Source organism: Palaemon carinicauda, unplaced genomic scaffold, assembly GCF_036898095.1.
Source record: "Palaemon carinicauda isolate YSFRI2023 unplaced genomic scaffold, ASM3689809v2 scaffold671, whole genome shotgun sequence".
Taxonomy (NCBI): domain Eukaryota; kingdom Metazoa; phylum Arthropoda; class Malacostraca; order Decapoda; family Palaemonidae; genus Palaemon; species Palaemon carinicauda.
In genome coordinates this window covers 47,501-74,815 of record NW_027171951.1, presented here as the reverse complement: position 1 = coordinate 74,815, position 27,315 = coordinate 47,501, and the positions used below count along the sequence as shown (strand labels likewise).

Genomic DNA, 27,315 nt, shown 5'->3' with positions numbered 1-27,315 from the left:
CTTCCAGCAAACCTTACGAATAGCTCGCTTCACCCTCCTGTTCCCTAAGAACACTAATATTACTAGCTATGCTACAATCCTAGTTGGAAAAGCAGGATGCTATAAGCCCAAGGGCTCCAACAGGCAAAAATAGCCCAGTGAGGAAAGGAAATAAAGAAATAAACTTCAAGAGAAGTAATGAACAATTAAAATGAAATATTTTTAGAACAGTATCAACTTTAAAACAGATCTTTCAAGAAAGTTCTCCACCTCTGACAAGGAAATTGAAGGAATAATTCCACCCTCTAATAAATGTTTTAGGATAGAACCTAGCTATGCCTTTGGATGTACTTAATATTCAAATTGCAACAGGAAAGCTCTTGCAAAAATGGCACTGACCACTCTCTTAGCCTAAAAAAAATGTGTCTACTGTGTTGTCCCCTCCAAGAGGTAAACAGACATGAGACTGCTACCGAACAACAGACGGCACTTCAGTTGCAGGAGCACACTTTATTATTATTATTATTATTATTACTATCCAAGCTACAACCCTAGTTGGAAAAGCAAGATGCTATAAGCCCAGGGGCTCCAACAGGGAAAAATAGCCCAGTGAGGAAAGGAAATAAGGAAATAAATAAATGAAGAGAACAAATTAACAATAAATCATTCTAAAAAAAGTAACAACGTCAAAACAGACATGTCACATATAAACTATAAACAACATCAAAAACCAATATGTCATAAATAAACTATAAAAAGACTCATGTCCGCCTGGTCAACAAAAAAGCATTTGCTCCAACTTTGAACTTTTGAAGTTCTACTGATTCAACCACCCGATTAGGAAGACCATTCCACAACTTGGTCACAGCAGACATGAGGCTGCTACCGAACAGCAGACGGCACTTCAGTTGCAGGAGCACATTTTCCTACAATACCAGAAACCCAAGTACTGTAGTGGATAAAAGCAAAGCTATGGTAGTATAAACTCTCAAGACCAGTCACAGACTTCTCTTTCTGGAGACCAGACCTCTCTCTTGCCACAACCAAGTGGATACAAGGCATACAGTGGTAAAACTTAAAGGTTCTAGATAATGATATTGATACAAGGTTGATGGTACCAAAAATGGTGATAAAAAAGGTGTAGGATTGGTTGCTTGGCCTTTAAAGTTACTTGTTCTAGGTGCCGGATGTCTTGGGACCGGCTTACGATAATTGACTTTGTTTCACTGAATTATCATCAGTAGCTAACACCTTTCAGAGTAAAAGAAGTGGAATGCATACAGAGAAGATATTATTCTTAGTGCTGTTTTTTTGGGCATAGGTATTTAGGTCCGGCATAAGGATCCAGAGATACTAGGATGATTGGCTGATGATGGCAAGAAAACTACATCTGCATTCAAATATCCCATATTGACTCTACCAAGATTTGGGTCATCTGTCTCAACAGTATTAAAGTGCCCTCTTGGGCATTTATGCCTGCAAATGACCTAGAACTCTAAACATCCGCAAACTTAGATAGTTTCTATAAAAAAATTCAATCATATCATCTCTCACATCGACGAATTCTCGTGTCCAGAAGACAGAAGACAAAAAACTGAATCGGGAAATTTCAGACAGTGTGGGGGACCACTATCTGAATGATGCATTTGTGTGTAAAGAATAGTTTTTATGTTTTAAATATTCAAATCTATTTCAGATCATACTTTGTCATAGTAGACAGGTACTGCATTGCATATATCTGCCATCAAGGATACAGCAAGTTCACCCTAAAGCAATACCTTTTGGTCAAAATCTCTAAAATCACCAATCTAATAAAAAAAGCTAATAAAAAAAGCAAGAGAAGCCTAAGCCAAGTCAAATATAGGTTATTTCTATAACGATCTAGCAAATCTCAATCATCCAAGATTGTACACTTGTTAATTTGAATGTGTTAGACCTGTCCTTTCAAGGAACAAACCTTTCATTTGATTTCTACTTCCCTTTGATCATAACAATAGCAACCGCCGGACAAACAGCATGATGAAAATACTGTCTAACTTCCCCGTCTGCGCAATATGGTCTCATCATAAAAGGTAAGATTGTATGCTCATGGTTGAGAGGATTTGCTTATAGATTATATATTATACCGACACCCTATAAGGGTGAGCAAGCTGGGTATATTCCTGGCATTCCATGCAACTTTTTTCTCTGGTATATTAGCAGTATTTATACATTAGAAATGGTGCTTTAAGGAGCATTTCACGGAGCGACACAGGTTGAGCCCAGAGATAGATTTTTCCTTCGTCAAAATCCCTTTTTTAAAACCAACTTTTAATAAAATGTAGGTCATCAACTTACGAAAATTTGGAGATACAAAAACAAATCAAACTGAAATCATTCAGTCTCAAAGATTGTATCAAAAGTTCATTATGAAATACTGGAAAGGGATTTTGACGAAGGAAAAATCTATTTCTGGGCGAGAGACCTGTGCCGTCCAGTGAAATGCTCCTTTTGCATCATTTCTAAGGTATATAACTGCTATGAATTTACCAGAGAAAAATGTTGCATAGGAATGCCAGGTTGAACCCAGCGCGCTCACCTATTTAAGGTGTCGGTATAATACTGGGGCGTGATAAAACACAACCAGAGGTCTCGCACCATTTAGATATCTCCTCTTCAATATCCCCGTTACAGCGAGGTGCCGTTCAACACCCACCACCGAACGCTACAACCACCAACTCAACCCACGCCAATGATGTCACTCCTTTCATAGCATCATTCGCTGTTGTGTTTTGTGTCGCTGTGTTTTCGGTGTTTTTTCTCCGCTTTTGTGCAAGATGTCGGATTCCCATGTCTCCCCATCTAAGTTAAGTACCAGATCTATGAGTTTTGAGCTTTTGGAGGTAGCATTGCCATTATTTTTACTTTTATTAAGTTTCTGTTTTTTCTTCATTCGTTGAATTATATCATAGCAAGTTTTTGTTTTTTCTTCATTCGTTGAATTATATCATAGCAAGTTTTTGTTTTTTCTTCATTCGTTGAAGTATATTATAGCAAGACGACATTTGAAGTATGAAACAGGGCTATTTGTTGACTTTTTCAGTTGAAAATTGTAAGCACGGGAATTAGGAGAAGTCTACCCTAGGCCCAAATTTAAGAAAATTTGACTTACAAACAGATTCTTGGAACAAATTAACTTCGTAAGTTGGGGACTTTATATTACCAAGGAAAAAAATTCTGTCTCTCGCTATGTCAGCTGTCTTGAGATTTTTTTTTTTCATATTAACCCTTTTACCCCCAGGCTATTTGGAAATTTCCAACCCTTAACCCCAAGGGGTTATTTTTTTTCAAGCACATTTTGCAGTATATTTTTTATAAATTACTCTAACAGCCTTAATTTTCGTCATAGAGGGGTCAGGTTAGTCTCATTCTCTTGGAAAATGCCTGAAGTTTCTCAAAGAATTATAAAAAAATATGCAAAAAAAATGTAAATAGCAGTTTTTTGGAAGAACGTACCGGTACATCCATGGGGGTAAAGGGATGAGTTTTGTGAAACGTACCAGTACGTCCTTTGGGGGTAAAAGGGTTAAAGTCTAAAATATAAGTTTTAAGCAAAACAAATTTGCCTGGAGCACATTAAAAATTTAGCTGTTATTACCTAACCCAATATTCTAATTAATTTCTAGTCTTTTACCCAAGAAAATTTTTCCCCACAAAAATGAAATTTTGAATAAATGTCAAGTAAATATTTTACCAAAAAACAATGATAGGGAGGATGTCGATTTTATCATCCCTGTGGAATATTACTCTCATAAATGTTAATAATAAATAGATAAAACCAAATATTCTTTCCCTAGTTTTGGAAACCTTAAAACAGATTTTAACATCCCAAGATAGACCGTAAATGTTTTTTCCATTCATATACAGTATAGTGTATATAGATATAAAAGGACTTATGTTTATTTATTCATAAATATTATTTCAAAGTATAAAAGTCCTTTAATTTGATATTTTACTAAAAACTTAAAAACTTTTGTTAAGACTAAAATGATTTTCAAGATAATCAAGAACAACATTTCCTACTGTATGAACATAAGCATATTACTATGAATAAATATATTTTGCCTTGAAAGTATAGACTAAGGAAGACTTTCGGGGATCATCCAATACTAGACATTCAACAAGAATGCATGATGTCTCAAAAGCATTCTTTAAATATATGAAAACTTTCAAGCTACAGTAGTCTCAGAGATGTTTATTTAAGACCTTAACCTACGGTATCTAAATCCTATAAAATTTCTATATTTCTATCATGCAATGCCTGACTCCTTAGCAATGGTCCCCATTAGTAATGTAGGAAAAACACCAACCATATCTTAAACTGGAAATAAAAGTATTCATTATGAACCTAAAAATAGCAAAATAAATAAATATACATCTATGATCCAGTATCATAATGTCTCTTAATGACTTACTCCTTTTGAGAAGGTTCTTGGTCGAGGGGTAGTCGGTCTATCACGTTCAGAGGAGCAGGTAGCTATTGATGCGTCGCTACTGACCGAGGGAGTCGGGCTTATATGCGGAAGTGGGGACTGGGTATTGCTCACTACCGTCTTTGGTGTCGTTGTTGCAGAATCACTCTCTGGTGTGAAGACTTCATCAGTTTTCTCCTGAAAATGAGATGAATATAATATGTATGCAAGCTCAACTTACCAAAGGTGTAATTCATTGAGTCTTGAACTAAAAGTTTTAACCTTACAACTGTGTAAGGTCTGTTGAGCTAAAACTTTGTAGATATATAAGAAAATAGCCCACTTCCTATGGCTATTATATTCCCTCAAAAATTAAAACAGACTACTTTGTAACCTGATTGAGTAAAAGGAGTACTGTATAAGTAATTAGCTTCATCAAGTGCTACTGCTAATGGTACGAATGCTATTTGGTAAATGAAGCAGGATCAAATAGTTTTTATTCTTTCTTTTCCAAGTCGATAATAATACAAGAGGTCTTTGGAGTATAAGCTAATGCAAGACCTATGGAGATTGGTTGCGAACAAGGGCTTACCTTTCTTGGCCTAACAACTCTTAGGGAAAAGACTATGACTTCAGGAATAACCTAAGCTAACGTATCTTAATAGAAAGACTAACCAAAACCTGTAATTCTCGCTTATTGATTCAAAGTTTCTTATCAAACCAAAACTGGTGCTTCACAACTTTTTGAAGCATTTTTATAAAGTGGCATATACTTTACATATAAGTATACCAAGTGTCAAATATACCTCTACCAGGAACTATTGAGCCCCAAATTTAAGAAGTTTACAAATTTGAGAAGTTACAACTGACAAACTACATTCTAAAATGGAATCAAACACAAGGTTATGGCCTATCCTATGGTTTCTCTCCTGGACGAACCTAGGACTTCCATCCTCCCTACTAGGAGGGGGACTAAAATCTCCTTACACCAGCCCCTCTTAGATTGCCTTGTCCTTAGCTTTCCCTTAGACAAGTCACAGCCCTGTGTTCACCTCCCAACTAGCTTCCCTTCTGAAACTTGGGTTAAATGACCGAATCCAATTAATGTTTATATGGTATTTCAACAGGATTTATTTTTCGAGGTAAAGAAAATATTCAATTTCTTTACTTTTCCTGACATTAATTTTTTTCTTGTTACAAATAGTAAATTAAATCTGCAATAATCTCAATGCTAAAAGGATTTGTAGCACTAAAAATCATTTTCAGGAGTTACTAAACAGACTATCATAAAAGTGTGTCAGAGAATGAATTAAAAGAATTCTTGACGGGTTGAGAATGAAACATGTAAAATTTATGGACAATTTGAAGAGCTGACAACCCTGATAATGGCAGTGAGGATTACCAGAAAATAATAGCAAAGAATAAAGGACCGCTAAGGAGGCTATACATCAGTTTAGTGAGATCGGCGTTACTGTATGGACATGAGTCGTGGGATGACAATGAAACAATATCCAAAAGATTTTGTAGATTTGAGAACAAAGCCCCAAGATGAATATTAGGAGTTAAATGGCTGGACAGGATTAGAAATGAAACTATGAGAGATTACTCAAGTGCCATATATGGATGAGATCATGATGAAGGGTAGATGGAGATGGTTTGGACATGCTCTTCGCACTTCCCAAGAGAGATTAGTTCACAAAACTTTCAACTGGGCTCCACAGGGCACTAGAAGAATTGGAAGACCCAGGTCTACATGGTTGAGGACTATGAAGCATGAAGTGGGAGATGATGAATGGAAAAGTATTGATTTAAAGACTCAAGATAGAGAGAACTGGCGAAATCTAATTGAGGCCCTTTGGGTCAATAGACGTAGGAGGAACTGATGATGAAAACTAATTAAGCACTGAGTAAGGGAAACATAAACACAGTGGAATAAGGTCTGTAGCTAGTGACCAAACGTATATCATGAAGAAATTTTTATTAATACCTACAGTGCATTATACAAGACAATTTATGCATATTACTGAACCCTCATATGATGTTCAACTTAATAATGATGAATTACCTAAATCATATGTCTCAAGTGAAATATATTTGGTTGCAAATCTATCATTGTGTTCTTTGCATAAACCCAATACAATCCCAAATACAGTACATTAAAAATAAATTAAGTACTTATTTAAAAGCCCAAGATAAGAGACGACTGGCGAAATCTAACTGAGGCCCTTTGCGTCAATAGGCATAGAAGATAATGATGATGAAAATTCATGAAAGGAGAACTATTGTAAAAGAATCAAATTCTAATTTTGTACTTTCTTAACCATTTCTATTGACTCATAGCGACTGCAGTTACAGTAGAGTTATGGTACGTCAAAATATACATCATTTCGACTTACCAGAGCTTCAGTCCTTAGGGTGAGGGGATGCAGCGTCGGTGTGGGAGCAATGAGGTTTTCCGCATCCTCGAGCTTCATCACCCCTTCGCCCGTTTCCTCCTCCTCATCATCATCTTTTTGATCACCCGAGGAGAGAGAGGAGCGCGAGGATGAAGTAGACACAGATCCAGGATGACTGACAGCTGCTTAAAAATTTAAGAAGTTCAATATGCATCGTCATTTATGTCACAAAACAGACTTAACTGGAGTTCACCTTCACAGAGACATTAAGCTACAAAAGGATTTCTTGCTAACCAGCCCAAGACACAAAAAGAATCATTCCACTGATTTGATAAATGACTACCCTTGCATTTTACCTACAAAACTTCAAAAATGCATCATTTTACTGTGGTATATACAAATCACTGATAACGATAGTCATTGTAAATGATTGGGTAAGCATCCCTTTATATCTATTTCAGGCAAAGAAATAACACAAACACTAAAATGAACATATTGCAGTATCTAGATCAATTTTGCAGTTCATCTTGTCTACTACAAATTTTGACTTACATGGAGGAAGGACATGAACTTGTGCTAACATTAAATCATTACTGTTACAGGATACCAACAATGTTTTGGTAAATTTTCTGCATACATACATACATATACCAAGGCACTTCCCACAATTTTGGGGGGTAGCCGACATTAACAAATGAAACAAAACAAAAAAGGGGACCTCTACTCTCTACGTTCCTCCCAGCCTAACAAGGGACTCAACTGAGTTCAGCTGGTACTGCTAGGGTGCCACAGCCCACCCTCCCACATTATCCACCACAGATGAAGCTTCATAATGCTGAAAATCTTCTGCATACCAAAGGTAAAATATTATAGTATCTCTATACATAATCTTTGAGATGGTGCTCAAAGATACATAAAACAGAAAACAACTACGAAACGACTTCTTTAAGCGGCGAGACGAGAAATAGGTTCTAGCTGCTAAAGGAGAAATTAAGAAAATCACAGGAACTACTGTAAAATGTACAAATAAAATAAAATTCAAATTAAATATTTGATAAATTTTTTTTAATATAGTTCACTTGACCCTTTTACCCCCAGGCTTTTTGGAAATTTCCCACCCTTAACCCCCAGGGGGTTATTTTTTTCCCAGCACATTTTGCAGTATATTTTTTTCAAATTGCTCTAACAGTCTTAATTTTTGTCATAGAGAGGTCAAGTTGATCTCATTCTCTTGGAAAATGCCTGAATTTTCTCAAATAATTACCAAAAATATGAAGAAAAAAAAAAATTTTATAGCATCTTTTTGCAAGGACGTACCGGTACGTCCATGGGGGTAAAGGGATGGCTTTTGTGAAACGTACCAGTACGTCCTTTGGGGGTAAAAGGGTTAAAAACAATGATGCCTAACCAAAATACATTCAATTTTTCTAATTTGATTTTACGGTTATGGTGATTTGAAAGGTTCGCTTTTATATCGATTCTGCAATAGGTCACATCATTACTCCCAAACTTATCGAAAAAACATAAACGAGACATACCGGTATTCACTTTTCTCATTGAGAAATACAGATTTTGATATCTAATATACTACATTATCCTTTATGAAAGGACTATAGGATCATGCCTTTATCAATGGGTTCATACTAATTAGTTATTATTATTTCCTGATTATAGCTGTATCATTCCTGGCACCTTTGATGGAATCATCAATTTCATCAATTCAGAGTTCCTTTCATGACAAATTTGGAGTGGAGTTTTATATCGATGACATGTCCTTTACCTCCGTCAACGAAGTTGAAAGGAGATTATGTTTTTACCCCCGTTTGTGTTCTTGTGTGTTCGTTTGTGAACAGCTACCTGGCCACAATTTTAATTGTAGAGTAATGAAACTTGCAGTGATCAACTGTTATGTAAAAAGCTAGAAATTATTAAATTTTGTATGGTCAAGGTCACGGGCAAGCAAAATGTCCAATTCACATAATCAAACATAAGTTTGGACATCGTTGTCACAGACTTCAAACTTGGTTCGTATTTGAGCATATGGAAATCAAAGCCAATTAATACATGTTAAGGTCAAAGGTTAAGGTCGAGCAAAAGGTCTAGAAATAAGCCGCACCGCGCAGGTCTGCACTCTAAAGAGCGCCCCTCTAGTTGTCTTTGTGTTCCTTCCAAAAATGATTCACTTGATGCTACGCTAATCTTTATGTCTTTGCCAAGTAAATGGCATTAAGTATGAGACCGAGACTTTCTTATATTTTCACACTTCGTTCAAGAGAAAAGATCATAGGAATAATTTCATTTGTGAATGTGAACTGTTCATCAATATTTAAAGCAGTTTACTTACTGAACAGATAAGGAGAAACAAAATCGATTTATGTATTTCACTTAGGTCTACCACAAAATTCTTAAGGGCAAATAAACTATTCGTACATGATACCCTAAGATTTATGCCTCAGTATACACAATGTTCACTGCAAACTGAAGGTTGTCTTTTTACTGAAAATGAACACTGTAATACAAGTAGTGCTTGATGAGTCTCATATAACTTGGCTGTATTAATCATTGAAACTTTTTGACTGCAGAGGCATTATGAGTAACCTTCTCAAAGTTTGTAATCAAAATCATTTCCATTAATGAATTCCTACTTACTAATTCACAATAGAATTTTGTAGTCTGTTCTGTCTCGAGTTCTATTTTTTCAATCATATCTTCTATACAGCAGTATCTAGGGTTATGAGTTACGAGTAACTTTGAATACGAGCTAATCAGGATTCGAGCGTATAAATCTGAATTGTGTTAAGAGTATTGCATCAGTCTGCGAGCAAAGACTTTGCACCATATTGGCCTTTTTTGTTTGGTCAGGTACTTATGTGATGCGCAGAAATCAGTCATGCAATGTCCATACGCCACCCCCGCATGTTCACCGCTTGTTCACATGATTTTAACCCCATTTTCATGCTCACACTAATCATGACTCTACTCAAATGTACTCAAATGTAAAATGTTATTTTTATTATAAAATAAATTTTTGAATATACTTACCCGGTGATTATATAAGCTGCAGCTCTGCTGCCCGACAGAAAAACTCTACGTTCAAAATCCGCCAGCGATCGCTATGCAGGTAGGGGGTGTACTTCAACAGCGCCATCTGTCGTGCAGGTACTCAGTACTCAATGTAAACACAGAACTCAATTTTCTCCTCGGTCCACTGGGTCTCTATTGGGGAGGAAGGGAGGGTCCTTTAATATATAATCACCGGGTAAGTATATTCAAAAATTTATTTTATAATAAAAATAACATTTTTCAATATTAAACTTAGCCGGTGATTATATAAGCTGATTCACACCCAGGGGGGTGGGTAGAGACCAGCATTAATTGTTTACATTATTATGAGCTAAGGATTTTGTATTTCATTTTAGCAGTTATTCAAAATAACAAACATAAAATAAATAAGTACCTGGTAAGGAAGTCGACTTGAACAATTACTCTGCCTTTTTTAAGTACGTCTTCCTTACTGAGCCTCGCGATCCTCTTAGGATGCTGAGCGACTCCTAGGAGCTGAAGTATCAAGGGTTGCAACCCATACTACAGGACCTCATCAAAACCTCTAATCTAGGCGCTTCTCAAGAAAAGAATTTGACCACCCGCCAAATCAACCAGGATGCGAAAGGCTTCTTAGCCTTCCGGACAACCCAAAAACAACAATAAAAAACATTTCAAGAGAAAGATTAAAAAAGGTTATGGAATTAGGGGAATGTAGTGGTTGAGCCCTCACCCACTACTGCACTCGCTGCTACGAATGGTCCCAGGGTGTAGCAGTTCTCGTAAAGAGACTGGACATCTTTAAGATAAAAAGACGCGAACACTGACTTGCTTTTCCAATAGGTTGCGTCCATTATACTCTGCAGAGATCTATTTTGTTTAAAGGCCACTGAAGTTGCGACAGCTCTAACTTCATGTGTCCTTACCTTCAGCAAAGCATGGTCTTCCTCATTCAGATGGGAATGAGCTTCTCGTATCAACAGTCTGATATAATAGGAAACTGCATTCTTTGACATAGGCAAAGAAGGTTTCTTAATAGCACACCATAAAGCTTCTGACTGTCCTCGTAAAGGTTTAGTTCGTCTTAAATAGAACTTAAGAGCTCTAACAGGGCATAAGACTCTTTCTAGTTCATTTCCAACCAAATTTGAAAGGCTTGGAATATCGAACGATTTCGGCCAAGGACGAGAAGGTAGCTCGTTTTTGGCTAGAAAACCAAGCTGTAAAGAACATGTAGCCGTTTCAGATGAAAAACCGATGTTCCTGCTGAAGGCGTGAATCTCACTGACTCTTTTAGCTGTTGCCAAGCAAACGAGGAAAAGAGTCTTTAAAGTGAGATCTTTAAAGGAGGCTGATTGTAGTGGCTCGAACCTTTCTGACATAAGGAATCTTAGTACCACGTCTAAATTCCAACCCGGTGTAGCCAAACGACGCTCCTTCGAGGTCTCAAAAGACTTAAGGAGGTCCTGTAGATCTTTGTTGTTAGAAAGATCTAAGCCTCTGTGACGGAAGACTGCTGCCAACATGCTTCTGTAACCTTTGATAGTGGGAGCTGAAAGAGATCTTTCCTTCCTCAGGTATAATAGGAAGTCAGCTATTTGGGTTACAGAGGTACTGGTCGAGGATACTGACACCGACTTGCACCAGTTTCGGAAGACTTCCCACTTCGACTGGTAGACTCTAAGAGTGGATGTCCTCCTTGCTCTAGCAATCGCCCTGGCTGCCTCCTTCGTAAAGCCTCTAGCTCTAGTGAGTCTTTCGATAGTCTGAAGGCAGTCAGACGAAGAGCGTGGAGGCCTGGGTGTACCTTCTTTACGTGTGGCTGACGTAGAAGGTCCACTCTTAGAGGAAGAGTTCTGGGAACGTCCACCAGCCATTGACGTACCTCGGTGAACCATTCTCTCGCGGGCCAGAGGGGAGCAACTAACGTCAACCTTGTCCCTTCGTGAGAGGCGAACTTCTGCAGTACCTTGTTGACAATCTTGAACGGGGGGAATGCATAAAGGTCTAGATGGGACCAATCCAGTAGAAAGGCATCTATATGAACTGCTGCTGGGTCCGGGATTGGTGAGCAATAAATTGGGAGCCTCTTGGTCATCGAGGTTGCAAAGAGATCTATGGTAGGTTGGCCCCATGTGGCCCATAGTCTCTTGCACACATCCTTGTGTAGGGTCCATTCTGTTGGAATGATTTGACCCTTCCGACTGAGGCAATCCGCCATGACATTCATGTTGCCTTGAATGAACCTCGTTACTAGAGAAAGGTTTAGATCTCTTGACCAGGTGAGGAGGTCCCTTGCGATCTCGTACAACGTCATAGAATGGGTCCCTCCTTGCTTGGAGATGTACGCCAAGGCCGTGGTGTTGTCTGAGTTCACCTCCACCACCTTGCCTTGAAGGAGGGACTTGAAGCTTTTCAAGGCCAGATGAACTGCCAGTAGCTCCTTGCAGTTGATATGTAACGTTCTTTGATTCGAGTTCCAAGTTCCCGAGCATTCCCGACCGTCTAATGTCGCACCCCAGCCCGTGTCCGATGCGTCCGAGAAGAGAACGTGGTTGGGGGTCTGAACAGCCAGGGGCAGACCCTCTCTGAGGTTGATGTTGTCCTTCCACCAAGTCAGTGATGACTTCATCTTCTCGGAAATGGGGATCGAGACCGCTTCTAGCGTCTTGTCCTTTTTCCAGTGAACAGCTAGGTGAAATTGAAGGGGACGGAGGTGCAGTCTCCCTAACGAAATGAACTGTTCCAGGGATGAAAGCGTCCCTATCAGACTCATCCACTGTCTGACTGAACATCGTTCCTTCTTTAGCATGATCTGGATGCATCCTTGGGCTTGACTTGTTCTGGGGGCCGACGGAAAAGCCCGAAAAGCTTGACTGTGAATCTCCATCCCTAAGTACACTATAGTTTGGGATGGGACCAGTTGGGACTTTTCCATATTGACCAGGAGACCCAATTCCTTGGTCAGATCTAGAGTCCACTTTAGATTCTCCAGACAGCGACGACTGGAAGAAGCTCTTAGAAGCCAGTCGTCCAAATAGAGGGAGGCTCTGATATCCGCTAAATGCAGGAATTTGGCAATATTCCTCATCAGCTTCGTAAATACAAGAGGAGCTGTGCTTAGGCCAAAGCACAGGGCTTGAAATTGGTAGACAACCTTTCCGTAAACGAATCTCAAAAGGTTGGGATTCTGGGTGGATGGGGACGTGAAAGTAAGCGTCCCTTAGGTCTAAAGAGACCATCCAGTCTTCCTTCCTGACCGCTGCTAGAACAGACTTTGTGGTCTCCATGGCGAACGTCTGCTTTGTGACAAAGACATTCAGCGCACTGACGTCTAGCACCGGCCTCCACCCTCCTGTCTTCTTTACCACTAAGAAGAGACGGTTGTAGAAGCCCGGGGATTGATGGTCCCGGACTTTGACTACCGCTCCCTTTTCTAGCAAGAGAGACACCTCCTGCTTCAAAGCTAGTCTCTTGTCCTCCTCTCTGTACCTGGGAGAGAGATCGATGGGAGACGTTGCTAGAGGGGGTTTGCGTACAAACGGGATCTTGTACCCTTCTCTGAGCAACTTCACAGATTGTGCATCTGCGCCCCTTTTCTCCCAGGTCTGCCAGAAGTTCTTGAGTCTGGCTCCCACTGCTGTCTGAAGAAGGTGGCAGTCAGACTCTGCCCTTAAAGGACTTGGTACCTTTCTTCTTCCCACGTCTCCCTTCAGCACGAGCACCTCCTCTGCTGGAGGCTCTGCCACGAAAGGGCGGAATGAATCTGGACGCTGGAGTGTCCATCCTGGGTCTAGACAAGGTAGGCAAAGGGGTGGCTTTGCGGGCAGAGGACGCAACCAGGTCATGAGTGTCTTTTTGAATCAAGGAGGCAGCAATCTCCTTTATCAAGTCCTCTGGGAAAAGGCACTTTGAGAGAGGAGCAAACAGAAGTTCCGATCTCTGACACGGTGTTACTCCAGCTGACAAGAAAGAGCAAAGGTTTTCCCGTTTCTTGAGGACCCCGGAAACGAACGAAGCCGCCAGCTCACTGGATCCGTCACGTATGGCCTTGTCCATACAGGACATAATGAGCAAGGAAGCTTCCTTGTCAGAAGGGGAGATCTTCCTGCTCAAAGCTCCCAGACACCAGTCCAAAAAGTTAAAGACCTCGAAGGCTCTAAACACTCCTTTCAACAGATGGTCTAAGTCTGAAGGAGACCAACAAATCTTAGAGCGTCTCATGGCCAGCCTGCGAGGAGAGTCTACTAGACTTGAGAAGTCGCCCTGGGCAGAGGCAGGAACTCCCAAGCCGAGAACTTCTCCCGTGGCATACCAGACGCTCGATCTGGAAGAGAGTCTCGCAGGGGGAAACGTAAATGCTGTCTTCCCAAGGTTCTTTTTGGACTGCATCCAATCTCCTAAAACTCGTAAAGCTCTCTTGGACGAGCGGGCGAGGACGAGTTTCGTGAAGGCAGGCGCTGATGACTGCGTGCCTAAAGCGAACTCAGACGGAGGAGAGCGTGGAGCCGCAGGCACAAACTGATCAGGAAACATCTCCTTGAACAAAGCAAGAACTTTTCTAAAGTCCAAGGAGGGTTGCGTGGTCTTGGGTTCGTCGATGTCCGTATGCGGGTCGTCAATGTGTGCAGCGTCGTCATCATCAGAGAGTCCATCATCTGAAAACTGAGGAGGAAGCGGCAAAGGAGTAGCAATCGGCTGGTCAGCTGAGTCCGGCAGCACGGGTGCACGCGTGACTGAACCGGACGCAACGTCATGGAACTGTTGCCCAGTCTGTGAACTGGCAACAACCATGGCAGCGCGGGGACGCAAAGCGTCTACTCCAGACTGTCTAGTCTGCTGTGGGTGAGTAGAGGCAACCACACTGGGTTGCGGAGGTTGACGCACCGCGTCAAAACAAAACAACTTAGGTTGTTGTTGTACCTCGCGAACGTCAACGGAAGGTTCCGTGCGTCGCTGAACGTCAACATGCGGCTGGCAGGGTACACTGGAACGCATGGGTGGCGGGACTCTCACAGATGGAGTGCGGGAGAAGGTAGCCTCAGCGTCCACCGGACGCACAACCGTGGTAGGTTGTAGGCTAGAGGTTGGTGCAGCGTCAACCTTCTCCGCACGAAAGTCCTGCATCAATGACGTTAACTGTGACTGCATGGACTGCAGCAAAGACCACTTAGGGTCTACAGGAGCAGGTGCGGCAACAGACGGAGTTACTGCCTGATGCGGTACCGCTTTGCCTCTCTTAGGAGGTGAGCAGTCGTCGGAAGACTGCAGCGAGTCCGAACTGACCCAGTGGCTACAACTGGGCCGTTGGACTTGCGCGGAAGGGACCGACTTGCGCTTAAGAGGCCGCGAGACCTTGGTCCATGGATTCTTATGAGAAACCTCTTCCGCAGACGAGGAATAAATGGGCTCTCTCGTCTTCGTGTGGGTGGGGCGATCTTGGGTAGATACGCCCGAAACCACGGAGGGAACGTCTGTTCGCTGATTAAACCCTCTCGAACCCTTTGGTCGTACGACATTGCTTCTCCCCTGGGCTTGGGAGCATGCAAGAGGTCCCGGACTGGGAGGACGACAGGCACGAACAGACGAACCCTCAAGCGCAACACTATCCACAACACTATCCACAACACTACCACTCACTTTATCACTACCCACTGCACTCTTACACTTCAGCTCCTTGACGTCTGCCATGAGCTGGTTACGGTCACTAGCCAAAGACTCGACTCTCTCACCCAGAGCCTGAATGGCACGCATCATATCTGCCATCGAAGGTTGTTGAGTGCTAGAAGGGGGATCAGGAGCAACCACTACAGGGGAAGGAATAGGTTGTGGGGCATGAGGAGAGGAAATATCAACGGAGCGAGATGAACTTCTCCTGACTCTATCTCTCTCTAGCCTACGTGAATATTTCTGGAATTCGTGAAAATCGAATTCCGAAAGCCCAACGCATTCCTCACATCGATCTTCCAATTGACAGGTTTTATCCCGACAATTGGAACAAACGGTGTGCGGATCGATAGAGGCCTTCGGAAGACGCCTTGAACAGTCCCTAGCACTACACTTTCTGTATTTAGGGACTTGAGAAGGGTCAGCCATTTTGAATTAGTCAAAGGGGAATTCAAAAACTATCCAAAGTCGTCAACAAATAATCCGAAATCAACAAAAGAATGCAAGGATGTATTGAAGATAACGTCTGCAAAGCGAAAGCTCAAAACTAGAAATGTGTACTTCACCAAAATATGTGAAAACCAATCCAGTAAGCAACAGCGAATTTAGTAGGTCTTGCCGGTGGCACGACAGAGAGAAAATTGAGTTCTGTGTTTACATTGAGTACTGAGTACCTGCACGACAGATGGCGCTGTTGAAGTACACCCCCTACCTGCATAGCGATCGCTGGCGGATTTTGAACGTAGAGTTTTTCTGTCGGGCAGCAGAGCTGCAGCTTATATAATCACCGGCTAAGTTTAATATTGAAAAATGCAAGTTAACCCTTTTACCCCCAGGCCATTTGGAACTTTCCAACCCTTTACCCCCAGGGGTTATTTTTTCTTCAAGCACATTTTGCAATATAATTTATTTAAATTGCTCTAACAGCCTTAATTTTCGTCATAGAGAGGTCAGGTTGGTCTCATTCTCTTGGAAAATGCCTGAAGTTTCTGAAAAAATTATCAAAAATATGCAAAAAAAAATATAAATAGCAGTTTTTTGCAAGGACGTACCAGTACGTCCATGGGGGTAAAGGGGTGAGTTTTGTGAAACGTAGCAGTACGTCCTTTGGGGGTAAAAGGGTTAATTTGTCGTTTATTTCTATTTTTAATTGTGAATTATTAATTCTAATTAATTTCTCATGTTGGGGATACAATTAGTACAATAACTCCCATTACAAAACTTTTAAAAACCAGTGAATACCGCAATCTCTTGGCTATCACAGACGTTACGTTCCGAGCCACAGCAATAGCCGGAAAATCATAAAGTAAATACAGAAATCTACGATATATTTCCTCTCGCTATTCTTATTTTTCATATTCTTATTATTTCTATAAATCTAAAATTGTATAAGACCAAAAAGGATATTTTTAATAAGTAATTATTTAAATATGAAAAATATAAAATTATCAGACACTCGGAAACCCGCAAAAGGACCCAGCGATATGGTTCTATATATAATATATTTATAATTCCAAGATGTACAGTACTGAGGGAAGGATATGTGAACCCAATAAGGTGAGGAATTACCGTAAATTAATCTATGGACGTGTGGAAAGCATCGAGCGAGTTACCTTAGTATATTATGAGAAATTTTTGTTGAGGATATGAGCCTACTCCCAGAACAAATTAAGCTCTTAACGTAAGATAGTTCTTAACCCTTTTACCCCCAAAAGGACGTACTGGTACGTTTCACAAAACTCATCCCTTTACCCCCATGGACGTACCGGTACGTTCTTGCAAAATACCGCTATCTATATTTTTTTTTGCATATTTTTGGTAATTTTTTTGAGAAACTTCAGGCATTTTCCAAAAGAATGAGACCAACCTGACCTCTCTCTGACGAAAATTAAGGCTGTTAGAGCAATTTTTAAAAAATATACTGCAAAATGTGCTTGAAAAAAAAATAACCCCTGAGGGTTAAGGATTGGAAAGTTCCAAATAGCCTGGGGGTAAAAGGGTTAACTTAAACCCTAAAAATCTGACTTTATTCAAAATACCATTGTAACAGTAATAAACAGATGCTGACACAACTTCTTGTTATCCTGTTCTTAAAACTAATCATGCTCGGAACCACATATGCAAACTAATATACTGTACTATATTATATCCTAATTTAATTTTTCAAGTTGAATGAACATAACTGAATCAATATCAAAACCGGTGAGACCTCAGCTATGCATTAACTAATGAGATATTACAATAAATTCATATTGTGTTTTTCTGCTAACAGCATTTCAAAATTGAAGGTATAAAACATGCCCAAGAATCAGATTCTCAAACTTATGTCGCATATTTCGACAATAAAATTCAAAGCAATAAACTGCGAACAAAATCCTCATTTTAATGGTGTAAAAAATTCTGGCCTTTTTCAATTTCTGGAAGGGTACATTTTGAATTATTTTATTAAAACTTGCCCATAAAGAGGATACCAGCAAATCGACTAATAATCTTTTGACTAGAAAGTCGAGGCATCTTAATAAATCAAGGGGGAACCAGATATATTCACTAATTTTTCATTTAAATTGCAGACATCTTAGTAATTCACCAATCTGCAGTTTGTCTGGGTCTTTTACTGTACCCAAGCAAAAATCATGAGCAGTCACCAATCTAGTATCAATACACAAAAGAGAAACTATATATTCACCACAGATACAGTCTCATAGAGCTAATACATGATTATGAAAGGATTATTTATATTCATAAATTCATATTAATAAAATGAAAACAGCATCATTCTCTTGACATTACAAACAGCTGATAAAAATGGTAAGATATGATTACAGTATAAGGTGTTCCTAAACATTGGAACTTTAACTTTGAAACCTGTCAATCCACTCTAATTACAGTACCAAATACCGAAACATCTTTAGAATGTTAGTGATAGCTATTAATGCCGTTTGAGAATCTGAATCTCGTAAAATATGTCTAATAATCCATTGCATTATCATTTTATCAATTTGTCAAGAATTAATCAAAAACTAAAATTTAATCTATTACTTAAAGAGGAAATAAGGGACTTTCAAGTATGACATTCCTACTAATGTTTATTCTTCATGCTTAAATGAAAGCAGATTCTTTCCAAGGGACTAAATATTTTCCCCAAAGCTGAGCAGCTTTAAAAAGATATACAACTATAGTCATTCTTTATTCCAAAAGGCTTCCAAGGCTTAAAATGGAAGAAAAAAGGATAAAATAAAGTAGCATAGAAACCAACACACATATTTCTTTGGATACAGAACTGCATATTAGTCTTTTTCAGTTAACTTGAAGCTTTAGCCCTCTGCTCCCACCAAAGTCGGTGATAATCACAATGTTTCGTAGTGAAAACAAATACTTGAAACACTGTGATCAAATACTAATTACGAAACCAAAATATGGACTACATATACTGTACTAGGTAATAAATCAATCTTCTGCTTAGATAGCATAACTGATAGAAATGAAGCTCAAAGCGTTTCTTACCAGAGTCGGAAGAGACAGTGCCAGGTAACTGAAGGTACAACGGCGGGTTGAACACTGAACTTGGGTCAAGACCAGATGAGAGGGTGGCTTTCTCTTTTTCAACTTGATGTCCATAGCGTGCAAACATATCTGTTAAATATCAAACGCCATAAAAAATAATGTTACATAACTACATACATACATATACCAAGGCACTTCCCCTAACTTTGGGGGGTAGCCGACATCAACAAATGAAACAAAACAAAAAAGGGGACCTCTACTCTCTACGTTCCTCCAGCCTAACAAGGGACTCAACCGAGTTCAGCTGGTACTGCTAGGGTTACATAACTACATGTCATAATTCCTCGAACCACTAAAATACTATAATCCTTACATACACGGCAAAAAGGGGTTTTCATGAAGTAAACCCTTATTTTTTGGGAGTGCTGTATGGTCTCCGAGAACTTTACAGTGGAAGGCTAGAACAATGAATCCAGTAAAACCAGAAAACACCAAAGAAATATTGTTATCCCTGCTCTATGGCCAGTGTATCAACGTGCATAGCACGGAGTAAGTGAGTATGAGGAAATCCACTGGGTTCAGGCTCTACTGAAATTGTCATAATACTTCTTATGCTGAAATATGCCTGACAAACAATGACACGTTATCATCGTGAATCAATACACGGTGCTTGCAAGTGCTCAAGTGCAATTTTCAATATTTGGAGTAAGGCTCATATGGCTCCCTTTTTTAACTGAGGAGGAGGAGGAGGAGGAGGAGGAGGAGGAGGAGGAGGAGGAGGAGGAGGAGGAGGAGGAGGAGGAGGAGGAGGAGATGGAGGAGGAGGAGGAGGAGGAGGAGGAGGAGGAGGAGGAGGAGGAGGAGGAGGTCTTGACGCCCATACAGCACCTCCCCAGAAAGAGGTATAAATATCTGATAAAATATAATTTAAATTAATAATAATCAAATATATCTGAGACAAGTATTGGTAATATCTTAAATGTCTTAAATCCTCACCTCCACCAGAATTAGGGGATAAATCTGGCATGTCGCCTACAAAATCGCTTAGAGAAGAATATGAGCTGCTAGTGCTCTCTCCACCCTCCGAGTCACTACCACTCTCATCTGAAACAAAAAAATAACTTTAGAGGATTTCCAGTTCCTTAAGAGACTAACATAGATTTTCTGTTTCATAATTCTCTGAACAACAATGAAATTCATCATTTGATCAGACACACATACCTGTTGGAGGATTATCAATTTGTGTTCCCGCCCTGAGTGTAGCACCAAGTGAGCTGCCTTCTTGCCATGCCCTAAAACTTATGGGCTCTAGGGTATGCGCATACCATTTACTTTTATCTCCAATCAGAGTTGGGTCAAAGACCCCGGTATTCACCCGGAGAAAAGCCATGTTGGAAGGTGTTATAGACCATTCTGCTAGGAACTCAACGGCCTGGAAATAAAATAAAGGAATTTCAATCATTATACTAGCTATGTCTATACTCGGCTGACGGTCAACATGCTTCTCGTTCGATGCCAGTTAAATGTCTGCCATAAAACTGAAAAAATTTAAATCTTTCTTTGTAACAGGCCCAACCTATTAGTAAAGTATCAAGTTAATCTGGCAGTTGATTCAGTCACATTCCTCACAACAGTTATCCAATACAGAGTCACATTCCTCACAACAGTTATCCAATACAGAGTCACATTCCTCACAACAGTTATCCAATACAGAGTCACATTTCTCACAACAGTTATCCAATACAGAGTCACATTCCTCGCAACAGTTATCCAATACAGAGTCACATTCCTCACAACAGTTATCCAATACAGAGTCACATTCCTCGCAACAGTTATCCAATACAGAGTCACATTCCTCACAACAGTTATCCAATACAGAGTCACATTCCTCATAACAGTTATCCAATACAGAGTCACATTCCTCGCAACAGTTATCCAATACAGAGTCACATTCCTCACAACAGTTATCCAATACAGAGTCACATTCCTCACAACAGTTATCCAATACAGAGTCACATTCCTCACAACAGTTATCCAATACAGTGTCACATTCCTTACAACAGTTATCCAAATTACAATCCTGCCTACAGCACATGACATAGAAAATGAGGGTCATGACTGCCCAGCAATAAATCCCTTCAACATTCATAGTAATTGCATAAGAAAACATCCCCTATTAATTTATATAAAATAATCTTTAGATAACAAAAGAAAAAAAAACATAGAGCATGGGTAGACAACAGTTTAAAGCATGCAAATGCAATGGGAGAACTGGAAAGACAAATGAACTAAGGAGTAGCCATGTCAAGATAACTGTCAACAATCGCCAGATTAGCTCAACTTACTATAGTCCATTTCTTTTAGCGAGGCAGATTTGCACCGACTCGCAACGGTGTCCTTTTAGCTCGGAAAAGTTTCCTGATCACTGATTGGCTAGAATTATCTTGAACAACCAATCAGCGATCAGGAAACTTTTCCGAGCTAAAAGGGCACCGCTGCGAGTCGGTGCAAATATGCCTTGCTAAAAGAAATGGAGTATAGGGGAGTAGGCTTATCAAAGGGAAAGAAAATTGATGACATTTTAGTATTATGGTAGAGGTAGGCACCTAATTAGCTTTGAGAGAGAAGGACTAAGAACATTATGGGAGATTCATAGAGAGAAAGACGAAGAACATCATGGGGAAATTCATAGAAATAAGGAAAACTTTCAATTACATCATATAAATTACCACAGCACCTAGTGGCCAGTAACTCTTACAAGGAAACCAGACTTCTTTTGAGTGGCAGCTAAAGCTTTCCCAAAGAAAGATTCCTACAGAAATTAATTGTGAATTGTAACTGTATTTCTAAGATCATCTTTTACTAGACTTGAATCAGATTTTCAGAGGTTGTGTCTCAAAAATTCTTAATAAGAAAAGACACCATTCATCGGAAGAGGCTGTCCTGAAATAATAAACCCACAAAAGAAATTAGGAAGCTTTCACTTGACACTTTCAGTTTTGTCTAAAAGTTTAAGGCTATCATACATCATAGAAATGTACCGACTTCCTTCTAATGTGAAAAGACTGACTAGGTAAACCCTTTGTTCTGAAAGAATTTTCAGCCCTATAAGTAGATAAGAGAATATAATTTTCTCAATACCAAATAACCACATTATAAGAAAAAGTCTGTTGTTCACTAGTATCTTTAGCAGAGGCTAAAGTTAAAACGAAAAGAATTTTGGTTGTGGGATCCTTAAAAGAAAAATCTTCCAGAGGTTCATGCAAGATTTTTAAATACTGCAAGACTACATCTAAATTTCATTAAGCTGTTTTGTCAACTAGAGGATTCTACATAACTAAAGAACTGAAAGTACCCACAATAATATCCAACACAGATAAATCTAACCCTAGATGCTTACGAAAAGGAATTAAGCACTGACAACGAGAAGGAGAGTGTCACCAAAGCGAAGGTGGATGGACTGTATCAAGGATGACCTTCGATCAAAGGGATTAACCGGTGATGAAGTGTGGGACAGAGGTAGATGGAGAACGCTGGCCAGAAACATCGACCCCACATAAAGGTGGGAAAAAATGCAGACAAAGAAGAAGAAGATGAAGAAGACAGTATAACTGGTAATAGTGGCAATAGATCATTTCTTTTTATAAAATAAGAAATATAAAACTACCATTATCTAAACTAGTTATTGTTACTGAAACATTCCTTGGGCTGCACCACTCAATATATACGTTTGATTGTATTTGATATAGATTATTGGTAAACTGTCTATTGGAGCCTGTGATAAAGTCTAGGGGACCCAGAAACTCCTTTTCTCTGAAAATATTGTACAATGGATAGACTTAATGCTTTAAGAAGTAGCATATGGAGGTTTGAATGAACCACCATTGAAATCAGTTTTCCGAGATGATCGGTCTTTTAAAGCATTATTCTTGGAGACACTGTCAATAAAGGCCACAGATCTGTAAACCTTTATCTCTCCGAAGTCAAAAGGGTGCTATTTAAAGATATCTAGAACTTGGTTATCATTGCCAGAACCATTAAGAACAGAGAGAATGCATATAGAACTAGATTCAACTTTTAATTTGCCTTCAGTTTACACAAATATTAGAGTAGAATAAAATATCATTGAACCTTGAGAACTTTTAGAAAATAATTTACAGTATCGTAGAATATTTCTCGAACTTTCTATTCAATACACTGTTCAATGAATACAAAATAGTACTATGATTAACAAAGGTACACTTCACTGACCTGTGTTCGGGCAAACATATTCAAAAAAGGAGTGGCACGAGGTCTTGATCTGAGGAATGAATTTATCTGGAATGCAACAACAGGTCTCGGGTAGAGTCGCAGTGTGCGCGTGTGTTCCGTGAAGTTGGCTAAAATATTCTGTGAATTGAAGAACCGAACCATGGCGACTCTTGTAGCTATGTCCACAGAATCCACATCATTACCTAGGTAAATAAGTATTAAATTAATATGTAATTTTATAGTGGTTGACAGTAGTATAACAAAAGGACTATTTTCTACCTGAAAGTATGGTTAAACCTGCTAAGATAGAAAATATATATTCCTATAGTCCATTTCTTTTAGCGATGCATATTTGCACCGACTCGCGGCGGTGCCCTTCTAGCTCGGAAAAGTTTCCGGATCGCTGATTGGTTGGACAAGATAATTCTAACCAATCAGCGATCAGGAAGCTTTTTCGAGCTAAAAGGGCCCCGCCGCGAGTCCGTGCAAATATGCATCGCTAAAAGAAATGGACTATAGTTATCACCCAGTTTTACTTAGCATACCTCCCCAGTATTATTTCCCCCCTTGGGGTGGAACCAAGAGGCAAAGCTAAAGGAAAGATCCTAAGATCCTATCGTTTATTCAAATTAATAAAAATTAAAGAAACTTTTTCCGACATAAGCAACTATCCAATACAAAGAAAACTATTTTTTTCAATACATGGTAACAATTAACTTGGCTGTACTTTTGACTGCAAAATCATCAGATTTGGAAGATGCTAATCTTTGTTAAAATCCTCAGCAGCACAAATTTTGAAGCCATAAAATTTTCTACCAAGTCAAACTTGGGTCTTGAATATAGGATTCAACAATAAGCAAGTTTTGGATTACAATCTTTCCAGCATTGAGAGTTTGCATCAAGATCAAGTTAGTTTCATTATGCCTAATGTATTCTGGCAGGTATAAAAAAAAAGACCTTGATTTTAAATAATGACACATGCCAATGACAGAAAGAGTTGATCACGAAAAAGGACCTTGATTTAAAAAAAAATGACACATGCCAATGACAGAGAGAGTTGATCATAAAAAAGGACCTTGATTTTAAAAAAAATGACACATGCCAATGACAGAGAGAGTTGATCATAAAAAAGGACCTTGATTTTAAATAATGACACATGCCAATGACAGTGTTGATCATAAACAGGGACCTTGATTTTAACATGCCAATTGCAGTCGATCATAAAAAGGGACCTTTATTTCAAAAAACAGATTTTGAGCGAAGCGAAAAATCTATTTTTGGGTGAGGTAGCCATGTCGTCCTGATGGAACAGATGGTCCAGGATTTACCTGTTCCCTCCAACCAACCTCTAATGAAATCTTCAATAATGGTCCTTGGATAAGGTTCTTCATTTAGCCTCAACCCTGAACAATGAAGACTGCTCTCTGAAGGATCTGACTCAAAAAGTTATATTCTTATTTGCACTAGCCTCAGGAGGCAGAGTTCGTAAAATAGTGGCCCTTTCGAGGGATGAAGGCTGACACAGGCCAATGACAGTTGATCATAAAAAAGGACCTTGATTTTAAATAATGACACATGCCAATGAAAGAGTTGATCATAAAAAAGGACCTTAATTTTAAAAAATGACACATGTCATTGACAAGGAGAGTTGATCATAAAAAGGGACCTTGATTTTAAAAACCGACTCATGCCATTGACAGAGAGAGTTGATAATTAAAAGGGACCTTGAATTTTAAAACCGACCCATGCCAATGACAGAGAGTTGATCATAAAAAGGGACATTTATTTTAAAAAATGACACATGCCAATGACACAGAGAGTTGATCATAAAAAGGGACCTTGATTTTAAAAACAGACTTATGCCATTGACAGAGAGAGTTGATCATGAAAAGGGACCTTGATTTTAAAAAATGACACATGCCAATGACAGAGAGTTGATCATAAAAAGGGACCTTGATTTTAAAAACCGACCCATGCCATTGACAGAGAGAGTTGATCATAAAAAGGGACCTTGATTTTAAAAACCGACCCATGCCATTGACAGAGAGAGTTGATCATAAAAAGGGACCTTGATTTTAAAAACCGACCCATGCCATTGACAGAGAGAGTTGATCATAAAAAGGGACCTTGATTTTAAAAACCGACCCATGCCATTGACAGAGAGAGTTGATCATAAAAAGGGACCTTGATTTTAAAAACCGACCCATGCCATTGACAGAGAGAGTTGATCATAAAAAGGGACCTTGATTTTAAAAACCGACCCATGCCATTGACAGAGAGAGTTGATCATAAAAAGGGACCTTGATTTTAAAAACCGACCCATGCCATTGACAGAGAGAGTTGATCATGAAAAGGGACCTTGATTTTAAAAACAGACTTATGCCATTGACAGAGAGAGTTGATCATGAAAAGGGACCTTGATTTTAAAAAATGACACATGCCAATGACAGACAGAGTTGATCATAAAAAGCCCCTCAATTTTAAAAAATGACTGTCGTTCAACTGATGAAGGCACACACTGACAACAACACTAACCATATATAAAAGGATTGTAATGTGTAGCCAATGACTTTTCTCGATGCATTTCCTCTGCAGTGCGTGGTGGAGGCGGCTGAGGAGACATGCTAGCTAATGCCTGTAAAATTTCAAATTTATTAGTAACTTCCTTCAATTAAGCCTAAAACTTCTTAGTTAATTATGGAAATACAAAGTAAAAATATGCATCCTTACTCTTAACTACAAATTAAATCTATTAGAAAAAGGAAAATATTTTTGAAATAAAGATATAATTAAAAAAAAGCTTCTAGATTCTCAAAATAAAGAATCTATAAAAAACTAAAAAGCACATATTTTTATCTCATATCTTAGAAACTTCCATAATAGATAAGAATTATCAATCATTTAAATTGCACTGTATTCTCTGTTATATACAGTACGTATTTATGTTGCTACTAATGCTACAAAAACTAGCAAAATAAACCAATACACATAAATTACCAAAATATGTATGAAAGAAGCAAGACTGCATGAGAAAGACTAAAGAATAAATAATATTGAGCTCAGCCTTTACATCACAGCATAATAAAAAGTAGAATAAAAGTCTCAAAGTCTCATTCATATTGTAAGACTGCTTCAGCCAAAAGAATTACCTTCAGATGAGTTTTAAAAAATCTATGTAAAAGCATTCTTTCCAGTTAAAGACCATGCTCTTGAAAAAAAACATTTTTGGGGGGGCATTAATGACTCACATGATGTACTCCCATAATTCTCTACGATACAATAAATTGTAATACTGTAAAATTATATCTCTGTATAGTACTGCACTATACTATAGTCCATTTCTTTTATCGATGCAGATTTGCACCGACTCGCAGCGGTGCCCTTTTAGCTCGGAAAATTTTCCTGATCGCTGATTGGTTAGAATTATCTCGTCCAACCAATCAGCGATCAGGAAACTTTTCCGAGCTAAAAGGACACCGCTGCGAGTCGGTGAAAATCTGCATCGCTGAAAGAAATTGACTATAGTCCTTGTAGACATTCACACGCAAATCTCAGCCAGTTTCACAAAGTATCCAGTATGGCACAAACAATAATTAATGATCTTGAAAAAGTGGAAAAGAATATCAATGTAAAGAATCATATTATTCAAATTACTACTGCAAATCCTATAATGATTAAACTGTAGAAATATCTTTCTCTTTCGCCATGCATTCATGCAACCAGTTTCTCAAAAAACTTAGTGGGAAAAATATGCCTTACAGAATGAACTGCCGAGTGCATTAGAAAATATTTATAAACTGTGTATCAAAACTTCACTGCAAAAGAATTCAACAATATCTTAGATACATAAATTACTGTATATCTGAAATGAAGTCCTACATAACTTGCATAAGAATAGCAAAGTCATAATGGAAGTTGTAATAAATGTAATAAATGTGTACTATTTCGTATTACATACATACTGTACATAATGATACTGTTTAGGATTGAGCTATTTCTACGAGCAACATCTACGTACATCAAAC

The 27,315-nt window shown here is 38.9% G+C and overlaps 1 protein-coding gene across 3 annotated transcripts in view; it reads right to left on the bottom strand.

The window, feature by feature from the left end:
• The window catches only part of LOC137637345 (MAP kinase-activating death domain protein-like), a 62,505-nt gene that overhangs the window by 13,785 nt on the left and 21,405 nt on the right, over positions 1-27,315 (bottom strand). For all 3 annotated transcript variants that reach the window (XM_068369579.1, XM_068369575.1, XM_068369576.1), the window contains 7 exons: positions 25,826-25,925; positions 23,291-23,493; positions 20,261-20,471; positions 20,036-20,143; positions 19,040-19,168; positions 6,827-7,011; positions 4,434-4,628 (listed from right to left, as the gene is read on the bottom strand). In XM_068369579.1, the coding sequence (XP_068225680.1) occupies positions 4,434-4,628; positions 6,827-7,011; positions 19,040-19,168; positions 20,036-20,143; positions 20,261-20,471; positions 23,291-23,493; positions 25,826-25,925 (1,131 nt within the window). The remainder of the gene's footprint in view (positions 1-4,433; positions 4,629-6,826; positions 7,012-19,039; positions 19,169-20,035; positions 20,144-20,260; positions 20,472-23,290; positions 23,494-25,825; positions 25,926-27,315) is intronic.